The 13,481-nt window shown below is 40.1% G+C and overlaps 1 protein-coding gene across 5 annotated transcripts in view; it reads right to left on the bottom strand.

Moving 5' to 3' along the window:
- The window catches only part of AKAP7 (A-kinase anchoring protein 7), a 145,440-nt gene that overhangs the window by 105,103 nt on the left and 26,856 nt on the right, over positions 1–13,481 (bottom strand). For all 5 annotated transcript variants that reach the window (XM_032800788.2, XM_032800792.2, XM_032800791.2 and 2 more), the window contains exon 5: positions 10,571–10,731. In XM_032800788.2, coding sequence (XP_032656679.1) covers positions 10,571–10,731 — 161 coding nt within the window. The remainder of the gene's footprint in view (positions 1–10,570; positions 10,732–13,481) is intronic.

The following is a 13,481-nucleotide window of genomic DNA, read 5'->3' as shown; positions in this document are numbered from 1 at the left end:
TCATTTAGTTTTGTGAGATCTTTTTGAAGTTCTTCACAGTCTGCTTTGGTCTTAACTATCTTGAGCAGTTTAGTATCATCTGCAAACTTTGCCACCTCACTTTTTACCCCTTTCTCCAGATCATTTATGAATAAGTTGAATAGGATTGGTCCTAGGACTGACCTTGGGAACACCACTAGTTACCCTCTCCATTCTGAAAATTTACCATTTATTCCTACCCTTTGTTCCCTGTCTTTTAACCAGTTCTCAGTCCATGAAAGGATCTTCCTTCTTATCCCATGACAACTTAATTTATGTAAGAGCCTTTGGTGAGGGACCTTGTCAAAGGCTTTATGTGTGTGAAACTGATTGTTCCTTCCTAAGTGGAGCACTTTGCATTTGTCTTTATTGAACTTCATTCGGTTTACCTCAGACCATTTCTCCAATTTGTCCAGATCATTTTGAATTTTGACCCTGTCCTCCAAAGGTTCTTCTACGTTTCTGACAACTTTATTCTTTACTATTGTTTCAACTAATTTGCCCAGTATTGATGTTAGACTTGCCGGTCTGTAATTGCTGGGATCACCTCTAGAGTCCTTTTTAAATATTGGCGTTACATTAGCTATTTTCCAGTCACTGGGTACAGAAGCCAATTTAAAGGACAGATTATAAATCACAGTTAATAGTTCCGCAATTTCACATTTGGGTTCTTTCAGAACTCTTGGGTGAATGCCATCTGGTCCCAGTGACTTGTTACTTTTTAAGTTTATCAATTAATTCCAAAACCTCTTCTAATGACACTTCAATCTGTGACTATTTCTCAGATTTGTCACCTACAAAGGACGGCTCAGGTTTGGGAATCTCCCTAACATCCTCAGCCCTGAAGACTGAAGCAATATAAATACTCTCCCCATGTAGGTACTTACAATCTGTGATCAAGTCACCTCTTAACTTTCTCTTTAAAGAAACTCAATCTAGTTTAACAATCTCTCACTGGAAGGTAGGTTTACCAAACCTCAAATCATTCTTAACTCTTTTCTGAAACCTTTCCAATTTGTCAACATGCTTTTTAAATTGTGGATACAGGAACTGGCCACAATATTCTAGGAATGTTCTCACTAATACTGTACATAGTAGTAACAACACCTCCCTATTCCTGCTCAATATTTTCTTGCTTACACATGCAAATATCATAAATGACCTTGCATTTTCTATATATGTAAAACTAGTCTTGAGGTCTGGTACAGGTAAAAGGGACATCTTTTTTTAAATATTTGTATTGTGTGTGTCCAAACAAAATTCCCCATTTTCCAATTAAATCCAGTGGAATTAGGCCTCAATCCTGCAATTGGCTCCCTGTGCCTGTGTGGAGCTAGTTCCCAAATTGGGACCTCAGTCCTAATCCCCAGTGACTTCAGATTTGCCTGAATGAGAACGGTACATTAATGCCGTGTAACACTGGAACCGAAATAAAAAAAGAGGTCTTGACTTCATTAAGGTTAGAAATACACATTTATCTTGAATGGGTTCTGTTGGGGTTTTTTTTTAATTGTCATTCTTTAAATGTAAAAGAAGTACTTTTTGTTTTCTCAGCAAAACACTAAAACTAAATGGTGGGTCTTCTTGCTGAATTATTTTACTCTTAGCTGATATTCTAAATTGTGTTGCTTGAAGGACTTCAGTATATTTTTAAAAAATTGGATTTTGTCTCTGTTCTGTCCTGTTATTTATAACGTTTTGGCACTTTGAGCATATTGGACACATACAAAAATCTGCCTCATTTTTTCTCACCCATGCCAACATTCAAAAGATTGCATTTTGAGAAGCCAAGGAAACAGATACTTATTTAAAAAGTAAGAAACCTAATTTTTGACACACAAATAACTGACAATATACTGAAGATCCATTCCCACAACTTCTTGACTAAACAAAAAGTGGGATTTAGCATTATTCTTATGCAGAAAATTGAGTTTGTTTTCACAGAGCATAGTATACTTGTGATAAAAGAATAATGGCATAACTACTGTGGCAAATAGGACTGGAAGGGACCTCAGGATGTCATGCAGTCCAATCCCGTGCACTCATGGCAGGACTAAGTATTATCTAGACCATCCCTGACTGGTGTTTGTCTAAACTGTTCTTAAAAATCTCCAGTGATGGAGATTCCACAACTGCCACAGGCAATTTAGTCCAGTGCTTAACCACCCTGACAGGAAGTTTTACTTAATTACAACTTAAACCTCCATTGCTGCAATTTCTGCCCATTTCTTTTTGTCCTATCCTCAGAGGTTAAGAACAATTTTTCTCCCTCCTCCTTGTAACAATCTTTTATATACTTGAAAACTATCGTGGTCCCCTCTCAATCTTTTCTTATCCAAACTAAACAAACCTAATTTTTTCAATCTTCCCTCATATCTCATGTTTTCTAGACCTTTAATCATTTTTGTTGTTCTTCTCTGGACTTCCTCCAATCTGTCCACATCTTTCTTGAAATGTGGCACCCAGAACTAGACACAATACTCCAGTTGAGACCTAATCAGCACAGAGTAGAACGGACGAATTACTTCTTGTCTTGCTTACAATACATCCCAGAATGATGTTTGCTTTTTTTGCAACAGTTTTACACTATTGACTCATATTTAGCTTGTCACACACTATGACCCCCAGATCTTTTTCTGCAGTACTCCTTCCTAGCAGTCATTTCCCATTTTATAAGTGTGCAACTGATTGTTCCTTCCTAAGTGGAGTACTTTACATTTATTCTTATTGAATTTCATTCTATTTACTTCAGACCATTTCTCCAGCTTGTCCAGATCATTTTGAATTTTAATCCTATCCTCTAAAGCACTTGCAACCTCTCCCAACTTTGTTATCTTTAGCAGACTGTCTAAAAGTACTCTCTACGCCATTATCTAAATCGTTGTTGAAGACACTGAAGAGAATTAGACCCAGAACTGATCCCTGTGGGACCCCACTTGATATGCCCTTCCAGCTTGACTGTGAACCACTGATAACTACTCTGTGGGAATTTAAGAGATACTGTACTTTGATTCCAGGAATCTGAGGCAACTAAGTTCTAAATGTCAGATGCCTGACAGTTAAAGATTTCAGAATATTCTATCAGTCACATAAGTCAGACAATTTCAGTTTTCTGCCATTTTCTTCAGATGTCCAGCTCTCCAAGTTGTTTCAAAATTAATTCCAAATTAATGCAAATATTACTGCAGAAGTCTGGAGACTGAAATATAGGCCCAAGTCTAAGGAATGACCTAAGCAGGCTGCAACTACAACCACTGTAAAGATGAAAAGTGATCTCCTCGGTTCTCTTATACAGATAGCAGTTTTCATCAGCAGATCTCAAAGCATTTTACAAAGGAGGGCTCCATCATTATCCCTATTTTACAGATGGTGAAACTGAGGCACAGAGGGGTGACTTGCCCAAGAATACCCAGCTTTGTTATCCCCTTTCCCCTCACACCTTGATGTAGAGGTTTTAATGATACATTGATCTAACTATGAGTTTGTTTACTGTGAATGAATGTCTTACTGAAGACGAAGGGTCAAAGTCTGATCATATCTTATGCCAGTCTTAGAAGCTGGACAACTAATCTGAGATCATTTAGAAAATTACTCACAAGTGCTCTCACTTACTTTCTTACAGTTTTATAGATGGTGGCTTTCAATGTCCAAGCTACTTTAGCCAGGGATTATTTTGAAGATCTGAATCATTTACTCTGAAGTTTTCAAACTCAGACTTATTCTGGTCTGTAGCATATCTGATTTCTCTGGTTAAAGAGAAGACCAAAGCTGAAATATTTCACCCTCCAAAATTCCATTACATCTCACTAACCAAGTCCAACAATTAGATATTTACTCTTGCTCAGACGTACTGTGTCCATCCAGGCTTGGCTAAAGTAAACAGTACTGTTATATTTTAATAGTATATATTATATTATAATTAAAACAAAACACAAATCTGGCAAAAAAAAACCCAACAACCCCAAATAGGTCACAAATAGCCACTATTCATTCTCTTACATGGGAGACCTGGAAAAGAGCAATCAGCTTACGAACGATCTTACCATAGCTTTCTAAAATGCTCTGTATAATATATAGTCATCTTGTAAATGTCCCAATGAGATTTTGGGACATGACAGTGGGGAAGAAGACTTACCATAGGACTAAAAGGCCATAAAATACTTGAAATAATAATGCTAGAAACCACTGAAATCACTTTGGATTTGAGAGCACTATTCCACTTCCAGCAGGCTGGATTTTAGAAATACCTCTAATTCAGGAGCGGCTTCAAATAATAAAACTGTACCCAGCAGCAGTGTACTTTATTGTAGACTGTGTGACAGACCCAAGCCAGTGGGGTACAGGAGTCTGGCAGAGGGCAAATATACTGGTCACTGGATGAGTAGTTTTCTGTTCCCTGAGTGACCAGAGCAGGGGCTGCCCTAGAGTAATCAGGAACCTGCTAGAACCAATTAAGACAGACAGGCTGATTAGATCACCTGCAGCCAATCAAGGCAGGCTAATCAGGGCACCTGGGTTTAAAAGGAGCTCACACCAGTCAGGTGAGGAGGAGCCAGAGGAGAGGAAGTGTGTGTGAGGAGCTGGGAGCAAAAGGCACAAGGAGCTGAGAGTGTGCTGCTGGAGGACTAAGGAGTACAAGCGTTATCAGATACCAGGAGGAAGGTCCTGTGGTGAGGATAAAGAAGGTGTTTGGAGGAGGCCATGGGGAAGTAGCCCAGGGAGTTGTAGCTGTCATGCAGCTGTTACAAGAGGCACTATAGACAGCTGCAATCCACTGGGCCCTGGGCTGGAACCCGGAGTAGAGAGCGGGCCCAGGTTCCTCCCAACTCCTGATCAGGCACAGGAGGCGTTGATCCAGACTGTGGGGAAGATTGCTGAGGTGAGCAAATCTGCCAATAAGTGCAGGACCCACCAAGGCAGAGGAGGAACTTTGTCAAAACTGCTGCATGAGTTCCCTACCTCTGCTTGTTTGTCATTCTGTCTTTTATAAGGTGCAGACTAATAAACTCTAAAATCAAAAGGTGCTTGGGAAACTGAACTGATACATGAGATACTGGAGAAAGCATAAAAAAATTGAACAAGCCTTTATTAATATATGCTGTTGGGATGTACCAGAGACAATATGATGGCTGTGGTCTCTGCTACTGTGAAAAATGTTCTATATGGGTTATGCCCATATTTAAAAATGGTGTGACCTCACATTCCTCAGAGCACAAAGGATCATTCATCAGTACTGAAAGTCTCTTTAAGGGGACCTTTCCAAGGAATAGTTGAAATTGCTGGCATAGCTTAAAAGGACAATGACAAACTAGAGACATTTCTTGTGCTCTGAGATATTTTTATTAAATACTTATGAACAACATACTTTAAGCCCAGATTTTAGAGCGATGCAATGATGTGTCTTCTCTGTTTTGTTTTGATCCAGGCACCATCTGCCACTTTTCTGAAGAGCAGAACTTAGTTGATATTACACTTATTTTTGATCTATACTCATACTAACTGAGCTTCAAGAACTATATTTTTTGACAGGTTTGATCTGATGTGCCAAAGCCAATAGCTGTTACAAACAAGTGGGTTGTGGGTCCATAGTTAGAACAGAGTTGAGTTTTGGACTTAAAGCATGGATTTGACCTCTCTGTGATTTATTAAGAATACAGGTCCTCCCTTGAATTACAGAGTCCAGAGTGAATTTTCTGAGATTTTACAAGTAAAAACTGTTGTTTGAACTAAAATTGACTTGAGAATGTGTCCTTTAAGAAAGTTAGCACTTTGTGTCAAACCTTTCCCCCCCAAACGATCTCAGTATCAAAATAAAAGACTCTTCAAAATGTTCATATAGTTAAGATTCATTAAATCTCATGCACAAAGTACATTTGAAAAAATCAGGTTATACTGAAACTAACAATTAACAATTGGTATATTTGCTATATTTAATTAATTGTTATGATTATACAAATGGAGCTAGGTTGACAGTTGAAGTCACTTTCAAGGGAAACCATTTTGACATTAGAGAAAACTCAACCCTTCCTCTACAGCTAATCTGCAAACAATTCTGTTAGTTGAAACGAGCCAGTGACATGAGAGAAACTGGACTCACATGTCAAAAGTTCTCAGTAGCAAATCACTTGGCCCCATCTGTTACTGCTGCAGGTTGCATGGTCACATGTGAGCTTGGGCATCCAGTGCTTGAAAGGCTCCCCATGGTACTGCTGCCTTTGCTACAATACGCACTGAGGTTACAATACAAGGGAAGTCCTTACAGCACGGATCTCTTCTTCATGTAGTGCCATTCTCTCTAACGTGGTTCCTTTCCCCAAATACAGTCCTCTCCCCACCACCCCCTACCGAGGCCTATGGACATTTCTGCTTCATTCTCTTCCCCCCAAATCCCCACTCTCTTCTCCTGACCCCTCAAAGGTTAACTGTACATATCAGCAATTTAGGATATAATACATTGCTGTAATTCTCCCCAAAACAAGCATTGCAAACCCAGAAAATACAAAAAGTTAAGGTTAAATGTTGAAAAGTATATGGAAATACAAATTAAGGTGTCCAAACAACCTTAACTCTGTAGTAAAACCATGAGGAAAATTTTCAGAAAAATCAAATGTGTCTTTCAAAATCAGTTTAATCTAACTTAAGTTCAGAGAAGGGCAACTAAAATGGTTAGGGGTTTGGAACGGGTCTAATATGAGGAGAGATTAAAGAGGCTAGGACTTTTCAGCTTGGAAAAGAGGAAACTAAGGGGGGATATGATAGAGGTATATACAATCATGAGTGATATCGAGAAAGTAAATAAGGAAAAGTTATTTACTTGTTCCCATAATATAAGAACTAGGGGCCACCAAATGAAATTAATGGGCAGTAGGTTAAAAACAAAGAAAAGGAAGTTGTTCTTCACACAGCGCACAGTCAACCTGTGAACTCCTTGCCTGAGGAGGTTGTGAAGGCTAGGACTATAACAGAGTTCAAAAGAGAACTGGATAAATGCATGGAGGTTAAGTCCATTAATGGCTGCTATTCAGGATGGGTAAGGAATGGTGTCCCTAGCCTCTGTTTGTCAGAGGGTGGAGATAGACAGCAGGAGAGCGATCACTTGATCACTACCTGTAGGTTCACTCCCTCTGGGGCACTGGCATTGGCCACTGTCGGTAGACAGGTTACTGGGCTACAAGGACCTTTGGTCTGACTCAGTACGGCCATTCTTATGTTCTTATGGGATCATGAACACTAAAATACAATAGCAATTCTACAGTTATCGCATGGTATCACTATACTTCAAGGATGTGGTCACCAGTGATGGGGATTTGTGGCCAGAATGGTTTTATTTCTTTTTGTTTTGGAGTAAATGCTGTGTTTTATGTATATAAATAAAATATAATAGATATTTAGCACTTTCAATAAGCATTTAAAAATGTATATGAATATCTAAACTAAATAATTTGAAAAGAGAATGCATAGTTATAGTTTCAGTAGGGCTTTTTCCACAATCAGACATAATAAGTTGCTAATATGGTCTGCTAAATGATCTTAAGATACATGATAGATAGGCTAAAAAAAAAAAAAGAGTGAGCCACAAAATAAATAAATTTATTTTTATTTCTTTCAGAACTTTCTGTTCTAAAATACATTGGAGTTAGATTTAGAAACAAAAAAACAGTAGTGATATCTACACTCCAATCTTTTGGATTTCATGATGAACCCACAACTGCCATGAAAATCATGCTGCTGCTAACACAAAATAATGCTGACACCTATACCTGACACTTCTTCGAAGTAATTACTGAAATTCATTATTTTTTAAATATAAAAAGTACGTGCTTAGAACACTTTGCAGCAGGAACACAATCAACATTTATGTTTGCCATGTCTGTTTGTTTTTATTTAAACTCAAATTCTAAGCACAGCACTCAGTCTGAGAAGCCAGACTAGGTGCTGAGCAGATACATGGTGGAGGGGGAAAGAATTCTCACTCTACAATCTGCAGCATGGCTCCAAAGTTCCTCCACAGAGGCTACCTTCAGCCCAAAAACTGAAGCAACCATGTGGGACTGTGACAGGGTGTATGTGATGAGGTTAACAGACTATACTGGGCTCAAGAAGCCCTACCACCCCTGCAAGGTATGTCAGGCCTGGAGGGAAGATGTAAAAGGGAGAAGCCCAGCTCAGCTGATGTCAGACCTAGGAGAAGAGCAGAGCCCTTAGATGGAGGTGTGGTGTTGGCTGCCTGGAAACAAAGACCAAAAGCTATGTGAGTTCAGGGGGTGCCCTGGGAGCCCAATTCAGTGACAGGGACTTTTACACCCCACGCCCACTTCGTGAGGCAGATTCTCAGGTCCCACCCCTCTCCTGGTCTGCCCATGTCCTACTGGCTAGGGAACTTTCACACCCATGGGAAGAGGGTCTGCATTTGACCTCCTATTTGTCTTTGTTGTTTGTTTCTAATCCAGTGGGATTAATTATGGATGATATACCCTAATTACAGCAAAGGTAGGGTATAAGTATTTGATGAAATGGAGAACTGGGCTATAGACAACAAAATGAAATTCAACAAAGACAAATGTAAGGTGCTACAGAGAATAAAAAACAAATGCACAAAGACAGAAGGGGGGAAACTGGGTTGGCAACACCACTGCTGAGAAGGATCTGGAAGTCGTGGTGGATCACAATGTCAACATGAGTCAACAATGTGATGCTGTTACAGAAAAAAGCAAACAAAATTTTAGATTGCATTAACAGAGGCATAGCATGCAAATCACAGGAGGTGATAATACTGCTCTACTTGGTGCTGGTTAGGCTCAGCTGCTCACCAATGTATAGAAAGGATGTAGAGAAACTGGAAAGGATCCAAAGCTGAGTGACAAAGATGATCAAAAGTATGGAATGCAAATTGTATGAGAAAAGGCTGAAGGAACAAGGTATGTTTAGTTTGGAAAAGAGGTGATTAAGGGGGGACATAATAGTGATCTTCAAATATTTGAAAGGCTGTCATAAAAATAATGAAGAAAAGTTCTCTCTTGCCACAGCAAGCAGGACAAGAGGCAGTGGGTTCAAACTACAGCACAGCAGATTTAGATTAAATCTCAGGAAAAACTTCCTAACAGTAGTAACAGAATCATAATGGAACAGACTGCTTAGAGTGGTCATGGAAGCTCCTTCACTGGAAGTTTTCAAAAGGAGGCTGGATAGCCATCTGTCTTGAATGGTTTAGACACAACAAAGCCTGCAGCTGAGAAGAGGGTTAAACTAGATGACCCTTGTGATCCCTTCTAATTGTATGGTTCTATGACCCAGGGTGACAGGGAATGTTATTGCCTTTTCAGCCATCTCAGGGTGCTCCATGAGGTTTCAGGTATGAGCATGGGGAATGAGCTGAATCAAGGAGAAAGCCATGGAGATGTACGGTCTCAACACACCCAACCCATGAAACTTGTAAAGAAGTTAATCCTGACTCAATCAATGTTAACTTACCTATCTTTCTCCTCCATGATGTAGTTAACTTCCTTTAGGAGGGTGGTTCTAGGGCAGATACTAAACATGGATTTTGGGATGAACAGTGCAAAGATGGGCCACGAATCACTGCAGAGGGCGTCCATGGAGCTCAAAAAATCCATGAATGTTGTGGTCTGAAATACCAGCCCTCCCAACAGAAGAATGTGTAAGCTCCAATTGTAATTACAGTAACTCCTCACTTAACGTTGTAGTTATGTTCCTGAAAAATGTGACTTTAAGTGAAATGATGTTAAGTGAATCCAGTTTCCTCATAAAAATTAATGTAAATGGGGGGAGGCATAGGTTCCAGGGCAGCTTTCCCTACTCTGCAAGTGCAAGGGGCTCAACCAGGGCCGGCTCCAGCATTTTTGCCACCCCAACTGACCCCCCCACCAAAAAAAAAAAAAAAAAAAAGTGATCAGCGGCTGCAGCTCTACCACTGCTGCTTCATATTTTTCAGCAGCAATTTGGCGGCAGGTCCTTCCCTCCAGGATGGACTGAGGGACCCACTGCCAAAGAGCCGGAAGTGCTGCCCCTTTCTGCTGGCCACCCCAGGCACCTGTTAGCTGTGCTAGTGCCTGGAGGCAGCCCTGGGCTCAACCCTCGGCCTGCCCACTCCATTCCTTCCCCCAAGCCCCAACCCTTGATCTGCCTCGTCTCCCCCACCACCTCCTCCCCCTTTACTTTGCACACTGCATTCTAGCTTCTCCCCCACTCCTTCCTGCCTCCAAAACGCCGCAAGCCAGCTGATTGCCGTGGGCAGGTGGCAGGGGGAGGAGAGGGAAGGCGCTGATCCGCGGGGTCTGCCAGTGGGCGGGAGGCACAGGGAGGCTGCCAGCTGTGGAGAAAGCAGGCAGCCAAACAACGTAAGAGTAGAGCATTGCACAACTTTAAATGAGTATGTTCCCTAATTGATCAGCAACTTAACAACGTTAAGTGGGACAACTTTAAGTTAGGAGTGAGTTACTGTACTGCCTATTTAGTGGATAACATAGTCCTATATTAGCAAGAGCTTAGAAGAGCATTCTGAGCACTTTGTAATGATATTAACAAGTTTTACCTGATATCTCCGTAAGTGCGGCTATATGGTCACTCGCTGCAAACTTCACAAATACAACTTCATTTCTAAAATCATCAATTCCTTGAAATGATAAATCCAAATGTTTTCCTTGTAGGAGTTCTTCTACTGCATCTTTGCTTTTTAAAAGAGCACCAACTGCTCTGTGAAGGGAAGAAAAAATCTCTGATATAGTAATACATTTATTTTTTTGTATTCCCATTCAGAGACTTCAATTTTATTAATTAAGCCTCACAATACCTTTGTGTTACTTATACCTATACCAGTCCTATAGGTATTATTTGCCCCATTTTATAGAAAAGGAAACTGAGACAGACCTGCCCAGGGTTACAGAGCAAACATTTATTAAAGCCTTGAGTATTTTGTTTTGTGAATGATTACCAGTGAATTCACTCCTTATTGTTCATACACCTTCCCTGCCAAAATTCCCTATCAGAATGTAGATGCTTTTGGGAAAATATTTATTTTCCAGAAACACATGGTTATGCTTAACCATACACTCTCCAGAAACATGGGTGTTAGAGGTGTAAACTTCTGCCCAGTAGAGACTCAGCTAATTAGTCCAGGGTTGGGAACCAGGGAGAAGGAATCACAGTTGTTAAAGACAGATCTCTATCTAGAAAGTAGAACAGAGGCGTTCCTGAGACTGTCTGGAAGAGGTAGCTAAGAACGCAGCATAGCTCTGGGGGTTGCCAGAGAGAGCTATGTTAGATTACACCTGAGGATCTGGTCCCAGGCAATGGTACTGTAAATATGACTGACCATGGCCACACCTTGGGCTAGCACTGCAGTGCAGTCCCAGACTGTTAAACAGAGATCTGATGTTGGGAGAGCATCATAGGGGCAATGAGGTCTTTGATTCCTACATGCAATCAAAAACATTCTGCAAATGCATGTTGCGGGAACAACAAAGGTATTAGAGAGCTGATGAGAGTATGTGAGTCTCATAACCAGTTTCTGAAACTCAACATATAACTAGTTGTGTAAAGATGCATATTGCATTGCTCTTTAAAGGCAATATCCTGATCTCATTGAAATCGATGGCAAATCTCCCACTGACGCTAAGGGACCAGGATTTGAGCATAAGTGTGCACCTACAGAATTTAAAATTTTCAAATGCACATGTTCAGTACTCAGTTAGCCAACATTAATTCCTGTGGCAAAATCCAAGCATTGGGCACATCTTTAAGGAAGTCTCATTAACTCTGGGCTCCTCTATCTCTGTTCTAGCTCTACAGCTCTGCTCCTTGCTTTGAATTAACTGAGCTTGTGTCACTTATTAACAGTCAACAGGACAGTTTCAACTTAATTATTACTTGCACCAATAACAGGGAAATAATTTTCTGAATTTTAAGTGTGATTTTTAAGATTACAGTAACTGAACAATCAAAGGGAAAAATTCTCTTTTTCAGTGTACTTACTTTGTGTATTGTCATTTTTCATTGTTTCCCTTTGCGACTAATTTGCCAGTTTTTCCATTTTTGTGTCTCTTTCACAGAGCAATAGAGAAATTTTTTTTAATTAAAAAATGTAAAACCACAGAAATTGTCTGGGGGACATGATGACAGGTGTAATACCACAAAATACTATTTAACTTGTTTTTTAAAACAGTCTAGCTTTCAAATAGATGATGTCTTTTTAACGCCTGTGCATCACATCTAATAAGAATTGCTTACTGTATAAATGCAGCTCTGCATTTTCAAACATTATAAGTTTGCTCTTCTAAAATGAGTATTTTTCAAATATACACTGCTCATTTAAGTACTGCAGTACGACCATGCTAAATTTGAAATTACAAAGGCCAGTCATTGTTGAGGTGTACCACACAAAAGATTGAGGTCCCCTGCCAGACTGCTGCTGGGGGGAAGAATATTGTTGTTCACTCTTTCAAGAGCTATTTTGCTCAAACTTTCCAGAAATCTTCAGTGTACTGGCCAAATTCCAACTTTACTACTTAACATTCTGCTTCCCTAATTTGTCTTGAAATTTCAAGTAAATATGGCATTTTACTTCACCTCCTATCCTAAACTATTGCATAACGTTATTGTGTTGTGTTAAAAAGATGCTGCATTTCACTCCAGTGGTACTTCATTGGTGCTTGAAAGGATCCTTTGTAATAGTTTGTATATCATTGTAACCAGTTTCAAAGTACTTTGGGATAGGAAGCACTATTACTTTCCTTACTTTATCTTGTTGATAACAGGAGATAAGTGGCATGCAGGTATAAGAATAAATATATGCTTTAGTTGAGAAACAAGATCTGTTAGTTTTAATAACCATTTTCAATAGACATTTTTGTACATGTGAAATAGTTGTAGGAGGCAGAGAGATCAGTGACTACATTTTTAGTGCCATAAGGGCTATAAGACATACAACTCAGTGATGGAAGTTGTATTGTATGTGGTTTTCCTCACCTACTGCAATGAATTTTTTCCTTAGCTATTGTCAATGAAATATTAACCTTTTACTTCACTGATAGGATGTTGATTTTATAGTCACTAGGTGGCAGTAATTACCTGCAAAACAGATATATTCTTAGGCTATGTCTATACTGCACACCACTGGTGGCACTGCGTAGGATACACGGAGCTACACCTCGTGGTAAAAAGCAGGCTGTGTCCATGAAGCAGTATGTAGCTACACACATCAGTGAAAGGCCCTGGCAGTGAGGAGGCAGCAAGAAAAAGTTCTAGCAGCTCCACAGACTACCCGTCAGAGCTTTTCCCCACAGCTGGAGTCTTTCACTGAGGTAGAGAGAGAGACTCTGGCAACTCCCTGTGGCAGGGAAAGGCTCCAGTAGCGGCAAGCTGACAGATCCGCTTTCGCCTCTGCCTCTGCCCTGCCAAAACTTTTCCCTGCTGCTGGAGTGTTTCCCTTTGGAGGGGAAAGGTTT

This window comes from Chelonoidis abingdonii, chromosome 3 (assembly GCF_003597395.2).
Source record: "Chelonoidis abingdonii isolate Lonesome George chromosome 3, CheloAbing_2.0, whole genome shotgun sequence".
In the NCBI taxonomy this organism is placed as follows: Eukaryota; Metazoa; Chordata; order Testudines; family Testudinidae; genus Chelonoidis; species Chelonoidis abingdonii.
The sequence above is the reverse complement of the archived record's forward strand: the minus strand, read 5'-3'. Positions and strand labels throughout refer to the sequence as shown.